General features: G+C 40.4%; 1 protein-coding gene across 1 annotated transcript in view; it reads left to right on the top strand.

The window, feature by feature from the left end:
- Positions 1-801: 801 nt before the first annotated feature.
- GNAT3 (G protein subunit alpha transducin 3) overlaps positions 802-23,608 on the top strand; it is a 34,104-nt gene continuing 11,297 nt past the window's right edge. Inside the window, exons 1-3 of the mRNA XM_006117150.4 lie at positions 802-919; positions 10,285-10,327; positions 18,212-18,353. Of these exons, the coding sequence (XP_006117212.2) occupies positions 802-919; positions 10,285-10,327; positions 18,212-18,353 (303 nt within the window). The remainder of the gene's footprint in view (positions 920-10,284; positions 10,328-18,211; positions 18,354-23,608) is intronic.

Genomic DNA, 23,608 nt, shown 5'->3' on the forward strand with positions numbered 1-23,608 from the left:
GACTGAAGAATTGTTTCACAATGAAACTAAATGGGGTAGTAGGAATTGGCAGGGAATGCCATAGCTTTTCCCAAAAGGTACCACACAAAAGTGTACTCCTGCAGCTACATATTGTTACAGAGTTTGAATAGGAGTCAATTCATATGCTCATATGTGTGGGCATGTTAATAATTAATTCATTCTTAAAAGATGTGATGTCATCAATAACTACCCCTAACCTCGACATTTCTATGGGGATAACAAGAACAATCTGAGCTACATTTGTATGGATTAAAAAAAATAAATACAGCCAAATGTTTGGAAGGGATTAATAAACCTGTAGGCTTCAGGGCATAACACAGCCACTGACTTCTGGGAAGAGAGACTAACTTTCTGCATAACTAAGTTATTCTGTAATTGCCCACTTCTGGTTTCTTGCACCTTCCTCTGAACCATCTGGTACCTACCACTGTCACAGACTGAATACTGGACTAGATGTACTCCTGCTGTTATCCGGTATGGAAATTCCTGTATCATGATTCTCCAGAGCTATAATAGCCGAGTAGGGCATTTTAATTTTTTGACATCATAACACACTAATTCCATGTACCTATGTAAATCTTTTTTTTTGTGCCATCTCTGTATCATGTGATGAATCAAAAGCAACTGCTTAGTCTGAAAGCAATCTGCAGTTAAGAGTCTGAATGGGAATTTTAGACTCCCTGATAACATTGCTTTTGCAGGGGCTCTTTGAACAAAAGCAGATCTTCTAATTAGAAATCAACCAGCTAGGTCAATAAACGGATTCTGTTACACCACACCATGGGTAGTGGTGTCAGTTCAGAGAGTAAGGAGTCTGCGAGAAGATCTAAAGAACTAGAAAAGAAACTCCAGGAAGATGCAGAGCGGGATGCCAGGACAGTCAAATTGCTCTTGTTGGGTAAATAAATAATAATAATCTATTACTCCTTCTATTGAAGAATTACTTCACAATGAAACTAAATTTCAATACAGTGATCAACCAGCTCTTACAATTTTACTTTAAAACAGACAATGATGTAAATATTTTTTTGTGATTTTACAGTGACTCCTGGCACCTACTTTATGTCATGAAATGGATGATTAGGGACAAGCAATTAAGGGGAGATAAATGGGTTGAAAATGAATGTGGTTTTATAATATTTAATCATTTTAGATCATTTAAATAATTGGAATGACAGAATATGAGGAACAGAAATAACTTTTAGAATAATTAGAGTAATTGCTGTTGTCATTTGCAATGTGTAATACATGAAGTAAAAGGTAATGGTACGATAAGCACACCGTAAATGTCCTAGTAAACGGACTGACACATACATCTGATTAAACCACAAATCAACAGATATGACTGTCTAATAAAAATTAATTAATTGTTTTAAATGTGCAAAACTGTTTCAACTTTTGTATGCAGTAAAAACAGATGGTTTAATGAAAATTTCTATATGTAAAAGTGCTTCTGTGTAAAATCATTTTATAGCAGATTATACAAAATTAATACACAAGGATTTTGCTATGTACCATTTCCTCTAATAGAAACTATGTACTAAGGAATGCTTGATGGCAAGCAACATGGGCAATATCACAATATTAGTTCTATGCAAGAAAAAGTGTGGAATATATCAGACCACTTATCAGTATGTATGTACTTCTATAGATTTTCTTAATATTCTTCTTAATAATTCCTACTTGTGTAATAGTTGGCATAACAATGAATTTGATCAGCTGAATAGGACTCATTATAACTGTATTTATGTAATACTAACAAAAACTTTACCATTATAGTTTATTCATACCAGATCCTCAGCTAATGTACATGAGTTTAGCTCCATTAATTTCAACTTTATGCCAGACCTCAATTTAGACCAGCTGAAGATTGAACCATCATTATTTAAATACATTATGGAGTAAATATAACAACTTAGGTATCATGAGCAATAATGAGAAGGTTCCAGTTTAGTAAACATTATTATATTAAAATATTGATTGATTATATGATATTAAGGATATGATGTATTTTAAGTGGGAAAAGTTGTAAATATATTAAGATCTGTTTAGTTGCATATCACTTTGGCAAAGACTATATACATGAAAGGTTTCTCCCTGGAAAATTAACAAAGCAACAATGTTAAAGGAATATATCTCTATAATCTACTGATGAAAAGTGCTACCTAAGGGTATGTCTACACTACAGCACTAATTCGAACTAACTTAGTTCGAATTAGTTAATTCGATCTAAGCTAATTCGAATTAGCGCATCTAGACTTAAAAACTAGTTCGAATTAGCATTTTGCTAATTCGAACTAGCATGTCCACATTAAGTGGACCCTGAACCAGGGTTAAGGATGGCTGGAAGAAGTGCCGGCAGGGCATCAGGTTAGGACTTAAAGCGTGGAGCTGCTGTCTCAAGCTAGCCGAGGGCTGTGCTTAAAGGGTCCTGACCCCCACCCCGGACAGACAGTTCTCAGGGATTCCCCACTTGCAAAGCAGTCCTGGCTTGGAGTGCCCTGAATGCCCACACTGGGCACATCACAGCACTCGGCCATCAGCCCGGCTGCACTTGCCACAGCCTGCCATCTGGAGGGGGGGTCAATCAAGGGGCTTCAGGAAAGCTTCCACTCCGAGGAGCCCACAGAGCCAGCCCAGTCCTCCCCATCGGGGGCTCGTACTCCATTCCTCCCTCACCTCCTTCCACTTATCCATCCCTAGCCCCCCATCCTCATGTACAAAATAAAGGACACGTGTGTTCAAAAATAGAAACTCTCTTTATTGAACAAAACTCGGGGAGACTGGGAAAAGGAGGTGGGAGAGGGGAAGACAGATGGTGGGAGAGGGGAAGGCAACTAAAATAATCAGGGGTTTGGAACAGGTCCCATATGAAGAGAGGCTAAAGAGACTGGGACTTTTCAGCTTAGAAAAGAGGAGACTGAGGGGGGATATGATAGAGGTCTATAAAAACATGAGTGGTGTGGAGAGGGTGCATAAAGAAAAGTTCTTCATTAGTTCCCATAGTAGAAGGACTAGAGGACACCAAATGAAATGAATGGGTAGCAGGCTTCAAACTAACAACAGAAAGTTCTTCTTCACAAAGCAAATAGTCAACCAGTGGAACTCCTTGTTGCAGGAGGCTGTGAAGGCTAGAAGTTTAACAGAGTTTAAAGAGAAGTGAGATAAATTCATGGAGGTTGGGTCCATGGAGTGGTATTAGCCAGGGGGTAGAAATGGTGTCCCTGACCTCTGTTTGTGGAAGGCTGGAGATGGATGGCACGAGACTAATGGCTTGGTTATTGTCTTCGGTCCATCCCTTCCAGGGTCCCTAGTGTTGGCCACTGTTGACAGACAGGCTAGTGGGCTAGATGGACCTTTGGTCTGACCCAGTACAGCCATTCTAAGCTCAGGGCTCAGGGTCGGGGGTCTCAGTGGACCACCTTGATTTTCATGCACACCTCCACCTGGGTGGCCAGGCTGGCAGCTATCCTGCCCTAGATAGCCACTTTCCTGTGCCTAGTGCGGAGGTCATGGATGAGGTCCACGATGTCTGCACTAGACCAGGCAGGCACCGCCTCTTGCGGACCTGGGCAGGCTCCCAGGAGCCGCCAGCCTGGTCCCGGGAAGAGGCGGAGGGCTGGGTGGCAGCGGGTGGCTGGCTCGAGCCGTGCCAGGTGCACGGTCTGCTGGCTGGGTGCTGGCAGGCTTGCACCTGCCACGGGCACCGTAGCCAGCCCGTGCCCCTTTAAGGGCTCCGGGGCTGGGAGGGGGGCAATAGAGTTTCCCTGGTGGTGCCCAGAGTGGCCACCAGGGAAAGCTGGGGAGGGCTAGCCTCCCACTAGTTTGAATTAAGTGGCTACACGGCCCTTAATTCGAGCTAGTTAATTCGAACTAGGAGTTAGTCCTCGTAGAATGAAGTTTACCTAGTTCGAATTAAGCGCTCCGCTAGTTCGAATTAAGTAACGCCTATCAAAGTTACGTCTGTTAGTAACGTCTGTTAGTTCGAATTAACTTTGTAGTGTAGACATGCCCTCAGAGCTGAATAGTTATTGAAAAGGCAGAGCTGTGTGTGACCTTAAAGAACCATGAGAAACAATGTTCCCTGAATTTTCTGATCACAGGTTAAAAAGCTTTAATTGTGAAGAACATGCAGGTCAACTGTGCAAAACAATTAATTAAAATTCTAAAAGTTGACAAAGATTTATTCAAAAACAAAAAAAATTGACTAGGTGTGCCAAAAAAATTGTTGTCCCCAAAAAAAGATTAGATAGATAGATAGATAGATAGATAGATAGATAGATAGATAGATAGATAGATAGATAGATAGATAGATACTTGTGGGAAATATTAGAATTGCCATACTGGATCACACGTCTGCTAGCTTTGGTCCAGTATACTGACACTGACTTGCATTGGTTCCTGCATAGTATGGTGTGGGAAAACACACAGAAGGATAGGACATAGGATAACCTGTAACCAGGAAAATTTTATTTTCAAACTTCCATTATTTAGAGTATTTATACTTTGAATCATATGCAGTTTTATCCCTACCAGTACTTTTCTTTTTCAGGTTTTATTATTATAACTCTGGATATGCTTCTCCAGATAAGAGTTCATTGCCTAGTGGAATCCCATTAAGAACTTAGCCTCAATGATATTCTGTGGCAATGAGTTCCACAATCTAACTGAATGTTTTATGAAACATAGTATTAGAGATGTAGCCGTGTTAGTCTGGTCTTGCTGAAACAAAAGACAGGCCTATGCAGCACTTTAAAGACTAACAAGATGGTTTATTAGGTGATGAGCTTTCGTGGGCCAGACCCACTTCCTCAGATCAAAGTGGATCTGTCCCACTAAAGCTCATCACCTAATAAACGATCCTGTTATTCTTTAAAGTGCTGCATAGGCCTGTCTTTTGTTTTATGAAACAATGTGTCTTTTAATCATTTTAAATTTGTCACCTTTCAATTTTGTTCACTGTCCTCTTGTTTTTGTCTGTGGAAGCAGGGAAAGTAGCCTGGTCTATCTTCACAAAATTGTTCATTATGTTTAAGCCCCTTAAACTGATTTTTACTGAAATTTACTAGTTTTTACAAAAAGTTCTATTCAGTTTTTTCCAATTTTCACTCTACCAAATGTATAAAAATAACTTGTTTATTAGAAAAATACAATACACTGCATGAGATACATGTACTGTATTACAATAATACAGTAGTCTGTGTGTATACACAAAGATGACTGTTGAAGTAAAACTATGTATTAATCTAGAACATACACCCAATAAATCAACAGGCATGCATGTAAGCTCAGAAGTGCTGAGCATCTGAACATACTGGTGAATCTCAAAACTACCATGTACACATTTTAAATTGTTATCACGTTAACAATTTAACACAAAAAAAGGAAGAAAATGAATATCTGTATCAGAATACATTTCGGAATGCAAGGAAGTATTTGAAAGTGTAAACAATATATATTTATTGGCTAGTAGTTCTAAGTCTACAACAGTAAACTGTTTATTCAAATGAAAAGTTTTATTTGGGAATTAGAGATATATTGTTTTCTTAAATTCTGACATGTGTTTTGAGTTCTGTCATACTTCTGGAGCAAACCACACTGATGAACAGAATTCATAGCATTAATCTGAATACTTTTCTCCCTGCCTATCTGTCCACCAAAACCCTGGGGCAGAGAACCTGGTGACATGGGAGCAGGGGAGCCTGGTGATCCGCTGACAGACTGCGGGAGAGCCCAGAGTCTGTCAGCAGAGGGGTCAGAATTGACCTCCCTTGGTCCAGCAAACTCCCTCCTCTGGGACCAGTCAGATCTGAGGGTGCTGGACCAGGGAGATTCAACCTGTAGTGAATAATAACCAAACCATAGCTCAGCCAGATTCATTTAGCTTAAATACCCTCCCACCTGCTTCAATGGGTGAGAGAGTGTCTCAGCAGTGAGGGAGTGGACATTAACTGATAGACACCGGGTCACTTCTCCCCTCAGGAGTCTCTGGCACCCATTCACCAGTTGTGGGGAAGGGTGTTGAATGGCCAGCATTCCCCAGATCCCAGGATTTAACCTGGAGTGGTGGCCATCTTGTGTTCTGTGCCCAGCAGCCCTACCTTACTCCCCCTGAGCTAGGCATGGGAACCAGTCTGACAGATGCTGTGGGTCTAGCTAATCACCCAGGGGGGTAGGGGAGGGAAGGCAGGAAGGAATTTTTTCTCCCTTTGGTCAATTGGCAGAGGACCAAGTAGCATTTTGCATTCCCTGAAGCACCTTCAGGTCACAGTGGGTTAAGTGGGAACAGGCTTAATATCTAAGGGTACGTCTAAACTACATAGCTACGTTGACGGAGCCATGTAGATTTGTTTGTTCAGCAAAGGGAAATGAAGCTGCGATTTAAATAATCGCGGCTTCATTTAAATTTAAATGGCTGCCCCACTCTGCCGATCAGCTGTTTGTCAGCAGATCAGAGCAGTCTGGACGCTCCCCTGCAGACATGAAAGTCCTTTATCGACTTCCCCGGTAAACCTCATCCTACGAGAGCTGTTTGTCAGCTCAGCACGGCAGCCATTTAAATTTAAATGAAGCTACGATTATTTAAATCACGGCTTCATTTCTCTTTGCCGATCAGCCTAATCTACATGGCTTCATCAATGGAGCCGTGTAGTTTAAACATACCCCAACTGCAGTACTTGAATGGAGTTGTTTATTCATCACAACTTGTGGCAGTTGACAATGTGACTAAAAAAGAGTAAATGACTGGTACCCAGAGATAAAAGACCTGGGATATGGTGAGGAGTCTTGGGCTTTGGGATAGGGTGAGACCATTTGGCCTTCACAGGCTGAGATCAGATCTTATGGGCCAAGGTCCCCATCCTTCTGCAGGGGCAAAGGTACTAAGACTCAGAGAATTGAGTAATGGGGGACTGGTTAAGAAGAGCCTAGCCCAACTTATGGGTTATATGCTAAAAAGCTTTGTGGCCTTCATAGTGGAACAAACTGACTGGTATAGATGAATATAGGTGGTGAGTAAGTAGTGCTCCTCCCATGCTGAAATGTAATACAGTTGTGTCTTGCTGCTTAATTTGAAGCATGGGTCTATCCTCATTTCACTACATCAATCAATAGTTGCTTTTTTGAACTCACAGACATTCATAATCTGTTGAATATATTTCCTTCCTTTCTTCCTTTCTTCCTTCCTTCCTTTTGTCATTCATTCCTAATCAGCATTATTCTTTAAAATTATCAAAGGGACGCATTCATCATGGTGGCATTAATTCTGTCAAGGTTAGTGGACTTCCACTTATAACAATTCACTATCCTAGGTATTGAAGAATCAAGTTTTATGTTTAGCTATTTATACCAGTCTGAGCATGAATGAAGAGTGTATTTTAAATTAGAAATGACCTATTATGGGTTTAAAAGTTTCATCAGCTTAGTTCTAAAAAGCACCCGATAATTTTTCAGGAATCTAAAAGGGTGTCATGAGGAGGAGAGAGAAAACTTGTTCATCTTGGCCTCTGAGGATAGAAAAGAAGCAATGGGCTTAAACTGCAGCTAGGGAGGTTTAGGTTGGACATTAGGAAAAAGTTCCTAACTGTCAGGGTAGTTAAACACTGGAATAAATTGCCCAGGGAGGTTGTGGAATCCCCATCTCTGGAGATATTTAAGAGTAGGTTAGATAAATATCTAGCAGGGATGGTCTAGACAGTATTTGGTCCTGCCATGGGAGCAGAGGACTGGACTCGATGACCTCTCGAGGTCCCTTCCAGTCCTAGTATTCTATGATTCTATTATTAGGATGTTTTTGCAAACTTTATCCCTGTAACTCAAACATCTTCACACTCCAAATATCACAGGAGCTTTCTTTCTAGAACATTTCCATCACTGCATTTCATATTCCTTTAAGGAAGAAAATGCTAAGAGAAGTCTTTTCTTATATAGTCAACAAGTTCTGATGGACTGAGTATGGGGCTCAGGGCCAGGAATCTGTATTTTTTATCCTGTTTTACCAGTGAGTCACTGTGTGATCTTAGGCAAAGCAAATAAACATTCTGTACCTAAATAATAAAATACTTCTCTAGCTCACAGTAATGTTGTAGCAGCCCTATCCTGGCCAGAGGATCTGGCTGAACATGAGGAAAGAAGGAAGGAAAGATTCAGGACTGCAATAAATTCTTACTATTCTGCTTCCTTGGGAGTCAGAGCTCCTCCTGAGGCAGTGTATCTAGGAGCAACTGAACCTAAAAGTTCCATGTAGCAAATGACTAAGTATTACTTAGATATTAATTAAGAGTATACACAGAGAAGGAGAAATGAATATAAATTCCTGCTCCTAGTATAAATTAACTTTGTTGGATATTGAACAAGGACTAAATTATGTATTATTTTCACTAACATTGTTCAGGCTAGCATAGGCATTTTGCATGAATGTCCTAAGACCAAACCTGAGGAAGACTCTTCTTGGCTTGAAAGCTTGTTTCCCTCCTGAACAAAAGTTGGCCCTCCTCACTGCTTGTCTCTCTTTGGGCATGTCTACACAGCAGTGTTATTTTGTAATAACTGATGTTTTTTCCGAAATAACATAATGGACATCTACACTACAAGCCTTCATTTTGAAATAGTGTTGAGCTGGAGGACTTCTTATTCTGATTCATGATAACCCTCATTTCATGAGGAGTAAAGCGTGTTCTTCCTTCAACTTCCTGCTGTGTAGACAGTGCCAAAAGCCGAATTAAGCTATTTCAACTTAAGCTATGCAATTGACATAGCTAAAGTTGAGCAGCTTAATTTGACTTTAGCCCTGCTATGCAGACATACCCTAATATCCTTCCAACACAGCTATAACTACACTGCATAAGAACACTCTGTCAAACAGTGAAACTCTGGTAAGAATTGCACAATTGGCAGGGGCCTGCTGTGGTTTGCTCAGTTCCTTAAATGGGTATTCAGACGATACTGACCTATAAAAAATTTGCAAGTTCCAGATGCAAAACCAATTGTTGACACAGTCGTAATTAATCACAGAGAGTGGCAGATGGCAGCATCAGCCAATGATAGTACAATCATGGTATTTTTCACCAGTGCTCTCTGCCACTCACTTTCGGGGTTTTAGAAGAATGTTTTGCATGTGTTTTGCTAGTTGTTATGACTCATTTGGTGACATTTAAATGCTGTTAACTTTTTTAAAAAATCTGTTTAGAAAATGCTTGCCATGAACTCATTCTGTCCAGTCGATGAACATCCAGCTAGAATAGCAATGACATGATTCTCCACTGTCTGTAGCCATGTACACCTGTGCCAAAGGAGGTTATATCAAAAATATTGTGCACAGGTGCTGTAGCAGACAAAAGGCATAGCAATGGAAACTCATGTTCCTTTAATTCCTTGCAATTAGCCCCCACATTTATTCCCCCATTGAAACACTAGGGCCTAAAACCCAGTAAGTTGCTCACCTGACCTGCTAACATTGCTACTCCCGGATATCTGTACTTACACTGTATCAGGCAAGCAAAGGCACGTACCACTTCTTTTGCAGCAGGGGGATATCATGCTGTGATTGTTAGGCATTTCAGTATGAGGGCCAGATTCAAGTATATAAGACTACCCATGGCTGAAACTTGGTCCTACTTCTGCAAATGACTTTACCTGGGCAGACCCATGCCCCGAGGCAGAACCTCAGTGAAGTCAATGAGGGCTCTGTGCAGACACAGATTTCTTCTTAAACTGAGCAAGCCTGACTTTACACATACTCTCTCTCTCTATGTCTCTCTTCTACACAAGAGTCCAAGGTCATGGTACATAGGATGTGTAGTTTTATATCCACTACAAGGAGTTTGCACCCATGATGCTTCTATATATAGATGAAATGCAACCCTTCCCCACTCCCCTCCCCACCATGCAATGGGATGCAGGATTGAGGGCTGTTTGTTCACTGAAATGAGCTTTCACATGCTTCAAGTGCCCAGTGGATGCTGACAGAATATAATTATGGCCCGTGTTCTTTTCTCTTTGTTTCCAAAATCTATATTCTTTTAATTATATCATTGTTCTTTTAGCTTTTACAATGACATTTGTATTAGGATTTCAGTGCAAAATACACCTTGATTGAAAAAGAAAGCAGATTCTAGGAGATAAAATGATGCCTCTGCAGACTGTATGTGTCTCTCACCTTCCCAGTTTTTGTCCAAGAAAATTACAGACTTTGCAAGATGAATTTGATTGCCTGTTAGAGTTATGTGTATATCAGTAACAGTTTTGAATGTTCTTTTTCTGCAGGTGCTGGAGAATCAGGAAAGAGCACTATTGTGAAGCAAATGAAGTAGGTTCATGAATATTAATTTCAGTTATAAAATTTGAATATTTGCAGCTTCTGCAGCAAATGTCTTAGCTACAAGTAATTTTATTCTCAAATAAAATGCAAAAAACAATGAATATCAACTTCCAATTCCAACACACAAACCAAAATACAAAACGATCAGAGATATACAGCTGATTTTCTAATCAAATATATTGGGAAAATATTGCACTGATCCAACTACTTTGGAAGTCAAGCAAAGTCTTTCCACTAGCTTCTGCAGGAGTTGCATGACACCATGAATATTAGATCAAGGAGTGTAATTGAATTTATAAACTTATAAATCAATGCTTTGCTTCTTCAAGTGTCTGTCACAGTTGATCTTCACAGAATTCTCTAATTCCTACCCACAGCCAACCCTCTAGTGAATGGGAAATTGAATCTAGCCCTTGTGTTCTGTGCAGAGTGGGAGGTGCAAGGATACCCCCATTACATATTTTGCACCAAGGCTAGACACAATTGCAGGGAATTATGTCTTTGTGCACCCAAGGATACTAACCACTCCAAAGAGCTAAGGAAGAAGTTAGCATGATTGTCCTATCCCACTTCTATGGTCCCAGCTGAAAGATGCTGGGAAGAAGAGGTGAGATCACCCAAAGGGCAATATCCCCTTCTTGTTGGGGATCTGGACAAAAAGCTATTTTGATTGTGCCATTATCTAAGAGACACCTAGTGCAGTAACTGTTCACTCAACAAGGGTCTGATCCCATTCCCATTGAATGCAATGTATAGTATTTCCATTGTTCTCAAAGGGAGTTGGATTCGGCACTGAATGAGCTTCAATATAGGCTATATTATTATATTACCATCTAAGCTGTACACATTTCTTTGCATGTGTTTAAGCAAGCCAATTTTTCTAAAGGTAACTAAAGTAGTAGTTTAAAGAATAACTCAACTGAGTCAAGCCAATGGCAACATAACTCCTACTTAAACATACAGCCCATGTCCTCCTTTATATTTACAAGCTCAAAAACTCTTTTTGTTTAGCTGAGGCTTCTTTTTACAGGTGAATTTGTGAATTATTGCCTGAAATTCCTTTTTATGGTCATCTGATAAATACAGAGGATGGTTAAAAAATCCCAGAGGCATGATCACTGTAATTATTTGAGCAATGCCTCCACATTTTTGGCATCCATCTGTGCCAATCTACACATTTTTTAAAAGAGTGTTTTTAGTAGAGAGGACCCTTTCTCATTTACATTTTATTGGTTATTTCTTACCCTTATTGACTCATTAAAGAATTATTTGGACAATATTTTGCCTAGGGATAAATGCCATAATGGCAAATTTTTACATTTTTCAGTTCACTTTTCAGCAGGACAATTTTAATAATATAACCATAGTTTTCACCAAATGTTTTGCTAACTTTTCTGCTTCATGTAAAATCAGGTATTTTGTATTTCCTTCATTGTAACTCTGATTGAACAGCTCATCCATACTCAGCAAAGTGCTTTAAAACGTAGTTCCACTGAAGTTGTGCTGAAATGTTTTGCTGAATAGGGCTAAATGTCATCTTGATTATCTGAATTGGAAACGCCAAGAAATGTTGACAGCTAATGTACTTGGATAGCAACAGAGGTAAACCCAAAAAACTCTATGTCTTCAAGATTTAGAGTTTGTTGGAAAATAGGTGGTTTTCTATGGAAAATTATGACTTTTTTTCATTTTTTAAACAATTTCTATGGAAAATTTTGTGATTTTGGTGAATATCAAAATATGATGGTCAAAACCTGAAATATTTCAGTATTCAAAGGTTTGATTGTCAGGTGTTCATTTTTTCAACAACAAAAAATCTAAATTTTCCATGGAAGTGAACAGTAAAAAAAAATGTGTTGTTGAAACTTTCCTGTCAGAAACAATTTTAAAATAAAATTTTCAGCCAGCATTAATGAGGCCATCCTAATATTATTGATATGATATTTTTAATGACTAGATCACAGTACTATAGTTTCTATTATTCATCATGACAGAAATAGCTTTGGATTTGATCCAAACCTCACAGAAATCTGATTTTTGGATAACATTCTCTGACACATAAAAAAGAGTAACAGTATCTTAAAAGAGAAAAAGCAGAAAATTCCAAAGTATTTAATTGATTGCTCTTGCTCAGATTTAGCTAACTGCACCTATCTCAGGAAAATGCACATACATGTACAGATGTGTACATACAAACACACACAGCTAAACTATACCCTCAAATATGTGTATATAATACCATTTTATCATGAATGGTAGCCCAATCCAATATGCTTCCATCTGAGATTTTTTAAGAGTGCTTAAATTTTCAGATGGGATTAAAGAAAATAATTGTTCAGCTGTTTACACTGTTCTCATCCTTTGTGTATTTACAAGATGATATTACTGCTTTTGAATCTTCTCTAAAGAAGGCTATGCTTTGAAGATGCATTTGAAAATGTTTCCTTGTTTGGTTAGGTCACGCATAAAGGGATTAAGAGACTGCTACTGACTAGCTGTTCTTGTGGTGGATAGAATGGAAATGGCATAATATGTGAATATAAATACAAAAGCCTAACAAATAGTTTTTTTCTTTTTGAAATAACAGTTGCTAGTGCTATTTTGAGACCATCTATTTTCTTCCTCTTGTTGTTCAAATGCTTTTAAGGATAATAACAATATTTAAAATGACTGTTTGAGAATTATAAGTGCACTTGCTTGTCTTTCTTCAGATGTTCACAATCCCCTACATTTCAAAACAGACACTAAAAATGTATTATTTTAATCCCACAACTTCCACATAGTACACATTCCTGTGGGACATGCACACTAAAAGAGCCAAGATTTTGAGTGTTCTGCAGTTTGGAGTTTCCTGTTTTTCATGCACATCCTGCTACAAAGGACCTTGACTCTGAGAAATCTTGCAATGGAGCACATCAATAGAAAGGGTACTTTTATGGTGTTGCAAATACTTGTGGATCACCATGAGCATTTTAATGACATCAAGATGGGATGATCTGGAAAAGTGCATGCTGCATACATCTTCAAGAATGCTGGCCAATAGAGAAAGCTGCAAGCAGGGACTTTCTTTCTAGAAGAGAAGATTCCAGTGGGGGATGTTGAAAATTCCCATTGTGATCCTGGGAGACCAAGCATACCCAGTGCTCATGAAGCCTTACACAGGAAACCAGGACAGCAGCAAGGAGCACTTCAACAATAGGCTTAGCAGGTGCAGAATGATCACAGAATGTGCCTTTGGCAGATTAAAAGCTGTTTTGCTGGTGTTGTCTTTATGGCAGGATAGACCGACATGAGGAAAATATGCCCATGGTCCTAGCATCCTGCTGTGCACTCCATACTATTTCTGGGTATGTCTACACTACCCCGCTAGTTCGAACTAGGAGGGTAATGTAGGCATACCGCACTTGCAAATGAAGCCCGGGATTTGAATTTCCCAGGCTTCATTTGCATAAACTGGGCGCCGCCATTTTTAAATCCCTGCTCGTTCGAACCCCGTGCCGCGCGGCTACACGCAGCACGAACTAGGTAGTTCGGACTAGGCTTCCTAGTCCGAACTACCGTTACTCCTCGTGGAATGAGGAGTAACGGTAGTTCGGACTAGGAAGCCTAGTCAGAACTACCTAGTTCATGCCGCATGTAGCCGCGAGGCACGGGGTTCGAACGAGCAGGGATTTAAAAATGGCGGCGCCCAGTTTATGCAAATGAAGCCTGGGAAATTCAAATCCCGGGCTTCATTTGCAAGTGCGGTATGCCTACATTACCCTCCTAGTTCGAACTAGGAGGGTAGTATAGACATACCCTCTGATGCTAGCGATTAAATGTTTCCCCTCGGGGTGGGGTATGGCAGAGGATCACCTGGCAGTTGATTTTGAGCAGCCAGAGTCTAAGGCTATTAGAGGGGCAAAATTGGCATGGGGGACTATTCAAATGGAGTTTTTGAGGCAACATTTTTAAAATGAGCACCTGAAATGCTTCTTTTTATGCAACACTCTGTCACGCTTTGTCAACTTGATGCCTTGCATGAAAGTTTTGGTGATTCCTGAATAGGATTTGTTTTTCAGAAAATGATAAAGTTGCCATTGGATATTAATTTCCGCAGTAATACTCATGTTTTGGAAACAAATAAAGATAGGTTATCTTTCAAGAGTTTTAAAATTAAATATCAATTAACAATGCACACACAAAAGGTTTGGTGGGTTGAAGATTATAGTGAAGAGCAGTATGTCTTTATCTGGCTATTATTTTGGATGCTATCTGAAGGGGTGGAGTGAACGGGGTACTTAGGCAGGCTAGGAACTTGCAAGACATATGTGAGAGGAGTTTGGGGAGTGCATAGAAAGCAGACGGTGAGCGTCCATATTTTCTACTGCAGCATGATTAGGAACTTAACATCTCTGTTTGCTCCTACATCACTTTGATCATCTGCTCCTGGCCTGCTATAATTCAATCCTAAATTCTGCTTCACTATTTAAAATCTTTCCTTTAACGTCTCTCCTCATTCCTTGTGGTCCTGTTTTTCAGCCTGGGAATTGGAGCATCTCTCAGAACATATCCTCCTTGGTTGCTTCCTTAATTTAGGAAGATGCTCCACCAGTGTGTAAGGGGTTCCCCAGAAGGCTACATCTTCAGAAGCACAAGAAACAATAAACTGAAGTGTGATTGTTCATGTTCAACAACCGATTATTATAGTAAAATATGCCTCTTTTTAAATAAGAATCAGTTTTTTACTGTCCACTGGCAAGTACTAAAATCAGCAAATACCCTAAACATGAGGATTTCATCCTGGATGGCGGAGGGGGGCGGGAGCGTGGGACAATGAACCCAGGCCAAAGGATCCAGGTGATTTTTTTAAGGGGATCGCTGCATGTGACTAGGGACAATGTTGCAAATTTTGCCACCATTTTCTATAGGCATGGGTCACTGAAGCCAATAGTATACTCCTGAGGATAAGCAAGGATGCAAAGGTGCAGTTCCTGCATTTGAATGCAGGTCCCTGTGCTTCTCACCCGTGTGCCACTTTGGTCCCTGCACAAGGAATTGCTGATTGGTGCAAAAAAGAGTCCTCCAGTGGATGAAGGCACAAAGCAGCTCTTCCAAGAAACCTTTGATAGACAATTGGAAACTATCCCCTGAAAAGTTTTCTTGAGATCTCACTGGATGATTCCCATGACATCTCAGTGTTCATTAACACGCTCTTCTGACCCACTCCAAAGCTGCACAGGAGAATGTGAACCAGAACTAGTCCTGTACATTTCTATCCCTTCACACACTTCTAGAATATACAAAGCAAAGGACAGTTCTGTCTCATATAACCAAGCAGCATCAATTCAAATTAAAAAAAAGCATTCACCTGAGCTCTTCTCTCCTGTATCATGAACACCAGAGATGGACTTCTGGGAATGCCTGGAACCCTCTAGAGTGGAAAAGGGGTCCAGACTCACCATGCCACCAGATGATCCTGCCATCCTCCCCATGGACCTTCAACTCAACCTCCTCATTTGCAGCTTCATCCTTGGGATTGAGTCTACTGTCCACAGTTTCCAATGCCACTGAAGTAACCACAGAGTTAGTGAATTTGGGGTCACTGCAGAGGATGACATCCAGCTCCTTATAAAACATCAGGTCTCTGGCATAGCATAAGAGCAACAGTTTTACTCCCTCACCTTCTGATATGCTTGCTCCTTTATTTTTGTATGGCACTTCTGTATGTACCATTCATAACCCTTCTCCAGAGTGAAATCTGACCATAGGTATAAAAGTTACTCTGTCTGGAGCAGTGCTAGGAATGCACATCCTCCTCTCCCCACAGTCACAGCAAACGCAACAGTGCAGGTATGCTCCAAGTGAGGAGCCACCATTGTCCTCTGGGACAGTGTGATATGAGCTGTCCATGAGCAAACAGGAAGTAGAAATTCAAAAATTCCCAAGTCTTTAAAGAAAAAGAACCAGATATGTAGCTGGGTGCAGGGCAGCAGAGTTCTAACTACTGAGCAGAGCAGTAATGAAGGTCATTGTGGGATGCATCCTGAAGGCCATTTATAGCAATATAACCAAGTGCAGTCTCTACACTCCGATACAAAAAGCTCATTGCCTCTCATTAAGGTGTTTGTGGGGGTTTTGTTGTTGTTGTCAAAGCAGGAAAGTTTTGTCAGTAGACAGAGCATTGCAGTGTGTACATCTGACTTTTGTCAACAACTGTGTAGTGTAAACAAGGCGCTAGAATAAGCTTGTCCCTGGCAAAACAAGTGTCCCTGTGCACTTCTGTTCATTTAGAGCAGGGGTGTCCAAACTTTTTTCAAAGAGGGCCAGATTTGATGAAGTGAACATGCGTTAGGGCCGGCCATTTTGCCTGACATTCTTTGAACCATTAAAATTAAATGCAAATTAACTATTTTATGCAAAGTTTATTGCAAACGGCATACTTTTCATTTCGTCACATGGATGACAAATCTAAACAGGTGTTAAATCACTCTGCCTTTCATATCTGAAGGCCAGATGAAAAAAAAATCCAGGAAGCTGAAATATATGTCAGGAACATTGTAAAGTACATTACATATTATTGATAATAAAGGTTGTCTGTCAATTTTAAGTTCAAAAAATATGAACAGGAACATAACACCAAGTATACATGTTGTGTCTAAATATATTTATAACTGATTTAGACCAACTGACATTAACTGAGATTTTACAATGTATTCATCTCAATACATATGGATTCGTTGGGGGCCATAAAAGATAGATATTGCCAAATTACCTGGGGGGCCGTATTAAACTGGAACACGGGCCCAATTGGCCCGCGGGCCGGACTTTGGACATGCCTGATTTAGAGCAATGTTGTCACAACCCTTATTCTTCTAGGCAGAGAGTCCTACCTAGCCCTGTTCAGTTTGCAACTCTGACTTTGTCTGGAAATGGATGACAGGGGAGGGATCATATGAGGATTACCTGTTGTGGTCCCTTCCCCTGGGGCATCTGGCATTGGCCACAGTTGGCAGACAGGATACTGGGCTGGATGGACCTTTGGTCTGTCCCAGTATGGCCATTCTTATGTTCTTATGTACAAGAAAATAGCAGGAACACCTCACTCAGTATTCCTGCACCTTTAAGTAAGTGGGGAGGAAGGGTGCAGGAAGTAGGAGTAGCCTTGCCTGTCGGCCCTTTATTTGCAGCCAAATGGCTGGATGGATGCACAGGAGAGAATAAGCTACACACCAAAATAGGGGGAAGCAACTTATTTCCCCCCCCCCCCCCCCCGAGTCCATGAGGAACTGGGTTAGATGGCTTGCCTTTATATAGAACTTAAGTGAAGACACTGCTATACTGAAGGGGAGCTTCTACTTTTGCTGTAATTCATCTGCCTCCCTAAGAGATGGTAGCTATGTTGACAGCCAACATTCTCCCATCAAGATAACGCCATCTACATGGGAGTGGGGGAAGTCAGTATAACTATGTTGCTCAGGAGCATGGACTTTTCATACCTCTGAGCAACATCATTATACCTATAGAAGTTGGAAGTGTAGATCTGGCCTGAGTAAAAATTTGTTCTCTGGGCTGCTCCTGGAGAAGTGTAGTTAAATGCTACCCCTATCTCTGGCAGATCATGAAGTCCCAATGGTATCCCTCAGTGTTAGAGCTTCCATTCACTCTCACTGTTCATCTACCTATTCACCTTTTCACCATCCAGAAGAGCTGGCTGATTTCAGAGACTCACACTTAGCTTTATATTTCCTGAATTGCAAATGGTTCTCCTAGGGCAGGCTATAATAAGTTCTTTGTAATATTCAAACAGAATTCAAAAGCACTTGTTATCCAGTTCCTCTTCATCCTTGACTTGAAAATTGCCTAAGATCACTTTTTCTGTTTGCATCACAGGATCATCCATAAACAAGGCTTCACAGATCAGGAATACATGGAATTCAAATCGGTCATTTACAGTAACGTGTTGCAATCCATCCTGGCTATCGTGAAGGCAATGTCAACATTAGGGATTGATTTTAAAAACCCAGCCAGTAAAGTGAGTATGACACTTGTGCCTTTGAAACAGGCATACAAATATAAACTTGTGTATTAAAATCTTGAATCTCTATGGGATAGCAAGAGAACTCAGCCTTTGTTTCCCAGTAGTGGACACATTTATTCTGCTTCAATTTTGTTTGTGTCACAATGTCCTTAGTCTTTTGAACTCTAACACTTATCCATTAAATTAACCTTTTGTGAAGGATGAAACAAAAGATTTGAGATTTAAACTTTTATGCAAAATGTTATTCAATTTGTACAAACATTAACCAGAATCGAAACCAGTAACTCAGTATAATTCAGCTTCTGACAAACAGAAGCTAGAGACACCATTTCTACCCATACTGGTGAATAGACATTGATGGACCTATCCTCCATGAATTTGTCTAGTTCTTTTTCGAACCTTGCTAAGTCCCAATATTTACAACATCCCCTTGGCAAGAGGTTCCACAGGTTGGCTGTATGTTGTGTGAAGAAATACTTCCTTTTATTTGTTTTAAACCAGCTACCTATTAATTTCATTTGGTGACCCTTCATTCTTATGTTATGGGAATAAGTAAATAATTTTTCCTTGTTTACTTTCTCCACACCAGTCATGATTTTATAGCCTTCTATCATATCCCCCTTTATTCTTCTCTTTTCTAAGCCAAAAAAAATCTCAATTTTATTAATCTCTCGTCATATGGCAGCTATTCCAAACCCCTAATTATTTTTGTCACTTTTTTCTGAACTTTTTCCATGTCAAGATACCTTTTTTTGAAATGAGGTGACCATGTCTCTTTGCTCTATTCAAGATATGGGCCTAGCATGGATTTATACAGAGGCAATAAGATATTATCTGTTTTATTCTCTAAAAAAGCTGTTTGCTTTTTTGACTGCTTGCTGCACATTGAGTGGATGTTTCTAGAGAACTATCCACAATGACTCCAAGATCTCTCTCGACTGATAATAGCTAATTTAGTCTCCATCATTTTGTACACATAGTCGGGATTGTGTTTTCCAGTATGCATTACTTTGCATTTATCAACATTAAAATTCATCTGCCATTTTGTTGCTCAGTCACCTGGTTTTCTGAGATCCTTTCGAAGATCTACACAGTTTGGTTTGGTTTTAACTATTTAAGCAGTTTAGTATTATCTGAAAATTTTGCCACTTCACTGTTTTCCCCTTCATCCACGTCATTTCTGAATATGTCAAATAGTCTTGGTCCTATTGAATGGTTCACTGCCATGAAGAAACTACAATGCAGGTATGTTGCTGGACCTGATAGTATAATACCTACATTTCTCAGGTGCATGGCCTGTGAGTGAAGCATCTTGACAAAGTGCCCTTTATTTCTAAATATATTTCGAAGTAATGGGCGCACTATTCCGGCATGCCTGAGGGTCAAGGGACTTGTTGGGCTAGCAGAGGCGTAGCGAAGGGGAGGCAAGGGGGGCATTTGCCCTCGGGTGCCATGCCAGGGAGCGCAGGGCTGGGCTGGGAGCAAAGCACACGCTGCTCTGGCCCACATGATACTTTTGAACAGAGACTGAGAGTTGGCTAAATGCTCCTGGCTCTCTACACACTGTGAGTTGAGGCAGCAGGGCCGGGTGGCAGCAGTGGCCACTGTAAAGATTAGAATCCCTTACCCGGCTGTTCCGTTACTCCCGTGCCTGGCTCTGGGGGGGGGGGGGAGATTTGATGGGGGCACTCCCGGTGCTGGGGAGAGGCTCATTCAGGGGGAGAGGTGAGTTCATTTGGATGCGGGTTCTGGGGAGTCGGACTCGGGGGAGGAGTGAGTACTTTGGGATGGGGCACTGAGGGGGCTGGCTCTGAGGGAGGTCTGAGTGCATCAGGATGGGGGGACACTGGTGAGGGGCTGGCTATGGGGGGAGAGGTGGGTGCATTAAGGTTACTTATAATTTTTTAAAATAAAAGATACTTTATACCAAAAGGAAAACTTAAAAAAAAATCTGGTTACATTTTAAAGACTAACAAACATATAGATCAGGCATGTCAAAATTGAAGCCCACTGAGGGCCACAAATGAAAACTGATAGCTTTCAGGGACACCAAAGAAAATGTACTTCCATTTGAAAGTTGTAATTATGTATTGTTATAGATTATGTTTTAGTAAATTTTATAATATTTTTATAATTATAATATAATTAATATATTTTATAATCTAATATTATAGATTATGTTTTAGGTATATTTTATAAGGGTTTTCAGGTCTTTTTTTAATAAAGTACAATAATTTGATGTGTAAAATTGTTATTTACTCATAAAATAATTTTTAATTTAAATATAAATTTAAGGTACGTTTACATTTTGTATATGATACATAACTTGTTTTGTTGAAATAAAAACAAGTATAGACCATGGTCAATCAAATAGAACAGGCTTCTGTACAAATTTCAGATACTTTGTAAGTTTGAGATTTTGCATAAACGTATAATTATTTGTGCAATTGCAAAAATTTGACATATATTCGATATAAAACTAATATACATTTTGTGATTTTATTTGGAAATAAATAAATAAATAAATAAATAAATAAATAAAAACCAAAACAGTAACAAAATATCCCCCTCCACTGCCCCAGAGCCAGGCACTCCCATATCCCCGTTCTAATCCAATCCCCTCTGTTCCCCCAGAGAACCCCCCCTCTAACCCAATGCCTCCTCCCTCCCCCAGACCCAGGCACTCCCAGCCCCTCCCCCCCATACCTAATGCCTGGGTCCCAGAGCCAGTGTCACTGCCACCACACGTTTCTTCCTCAGGTGCTGGCGAGGTGTGAGCACAGCAGCCAGCTGTGAGCAGGCACCTCATATTCGTCTTTCCTAGGAATTGAGGGACCGGCCCTGGCCTGATATGCTGGAGTTGAGAGGCACAGAAGGGGGTAAAAATTGTACCTGGATCTGTCCTTTGTCTTAAGTGTACACATAGACTTAGAGCTCTTTAAAGATTAAGCTGTCACTTGGTACCATTATTTCTATTTTCTATCTTTATTTTCTTTGTAACCATTTTTAAGATCTATATTTGCTAGCAGTTAAGAAATAGAGCAATAGCCATTGTAACCATATGATTTATAAACTTCTTTAATAAACCTGTAACTGTTTAAGCTTTAACCTGACTCCTTCAGTTGCTGTAACAGAACCAAGCACAATTTAAAAGAACTTCAGCCGGTCACAGGGAGCAGACGCAGGCAGAGTTGGGCATTTGGATCATGTCACCTCCAGGGGACAGATCCGTAGGGGCATCCGTCAGCCTTCTCAAGGCTGCCCGCTGCGATGGGACCTTGGTCCTAGCAGCTAAAGACACGGGTGTAATAAGCTCTCTCTGCAAACTTTGGGGCATCTGTCAGCCTGTTGGCTGCCCGCCGCGAAGGGACCCCGGTCCTAAAAGTCAAAGATATGGACGTAAAACTTCTCGGGGCACCCGTTGGCCTCCCCTAAGCCCGCCCGCTGCGACAGGACCTCGTGTCCTAGCAGTTGAAGACTCGAGTGTATAACACACACACACACACACACACTGCTCTGGCCATCGGCTGACAAGCAGTCTGCTCAAGGCAAAGTTGGCCTTGAATCTTGATATCTAAGGCTTCAATTGTATGTCTTATGTGAAATTTGGAAGATCAGCTCAAAGAGACCTCTCTCCTTTACTTAAATATAGAATGGCATGGCAGCCAGAAGGAAAAAGTCCTCATGGCAAACAGAAAGCCACTCTTGCAGGGTATCTTCAGCCTTAGGCTACTTATTGCTTCAAGTGCCTTCAAGAGAGCGAGTGTGTGTGTTGTGTGTGAGTTTTATTTAAAAGTTTTTTGGCGTGTTAGTTTAACAGGTAAGTTAATCTCTTACACTGATAACTCTTGTGTAGTTTTTTGCTGTGCGATTATGTGAAAAACAATTAGGTTAAGTAGGTAAGTAAATGGGCAGTTAAGAAACACTACAGATTGCTTATAATGCATTTATTAGGTATCTCGTTAGTCTTTAAAGTGCCATATAACTTTTTTTCTTTTTGTTTTACCAAGATTCGACTAACATAGCTACCTCTCTATTACAATACATTTGATATGCTCAAAATCTTTTTTTACTTTTATTCATTAAAGCAATGTGTTACTCGTTTGCTATAACAGTGGTTTTAAATGCTTGAATGAAATATAGTGATGAAATTCATATTTAGGTTGTATAACATTAACGTCTCATGTTTTATAAAACTTATATATTTAAGAATTTGACTTTTTTTATGTAAAACACATGAACCTAATAAGAACGGGATATGAACAAATTAAAGAGATTTTTTTTAACAGAATGTAAACCACAAAACTATATAATTTATATATCTGTAGTTAGTAAAATAAGTAATTCATTAAACAATAAATATCCTAAGAGGTGGATTATTTACAGTGGGGTAGTGAGAAAGGTGTAGGGAAGGGGGATGGGAAGTGGTCCCTGGGTGCCACACTAGTGAGATGCCTGTATAGTCCCTCTACACTCCCTCTGTCATCCCCCTGCTCACCTGCTCCTCCTCTGCCTGCCACCACCGGCTGGAGCTACCTCCTCCCTGTCTTTCTGCCCCCAGCCCGACTCCCTCCACCTCTGCCAAAGTATTAGTGTGTGCGGGACCTAGCCCCAAACTGGAGGGGGTCAGGTAAGACTCGGTACAAGCTCCCCCCACTCCTCCCAGGGTCGCGCTCAGCTATACACCAGTATTGGGGCCCCACCATATGGCAGGAGGGGGCACCAATTTTGTCTTCGCCCCCGGGCGCATAACACCCTCGCTATGCCTCTGTGGACTAGTGCTTTATTTTGAAATTTGGTACTGTGTAGACAGCACCAAATTTTGAAATAAGCTATTTCGAGGTATGGGTGGTGTGTAAATGCACCCGGAGTCCTAAATGTTATTCTGAGATCAGAAGGTGGCATTGCTTGGCTATAGACTGGCAGCAGCCAAATGGTCATCCATGCTTAACTTGGCAGATCAGTACTTTTAGACACCTGGAATAAAGCTATACAATTTGGCCATGGACATTTGATGCCACAGATCTTTGCTGTCAAACACATTGTTGTTGCTATATAATTCACATCCTGTTACAAATTTCTCAAAGGTTTAATCATAGCCAGAATTTCTATTGGCTTTTTTCATTATGGAATGAGCTGCTTATTGAATGTTACTCTTGCATTCAATATAGATATTCTCCAAAGATTTATTTTATATTGAATTGAAACCATTTATGTGAAATTAACTTCTTATTCCAAAAGGCAGCATT

This window comes from Pelodiscus sinensis, chromosome 1 (genome assembly GCF_052426305.1).
Source record: "Pelodiscus sinensis isolate ZL-2025 chromosome 1, ASM5242630v1, whole genome shotgun sequence".
Lineage (NCBI taxonomy): Eukaryota > Metazoa > Chordata > Testudines > Trionychidae > Pelodiscus > Pelodiscus sinensis.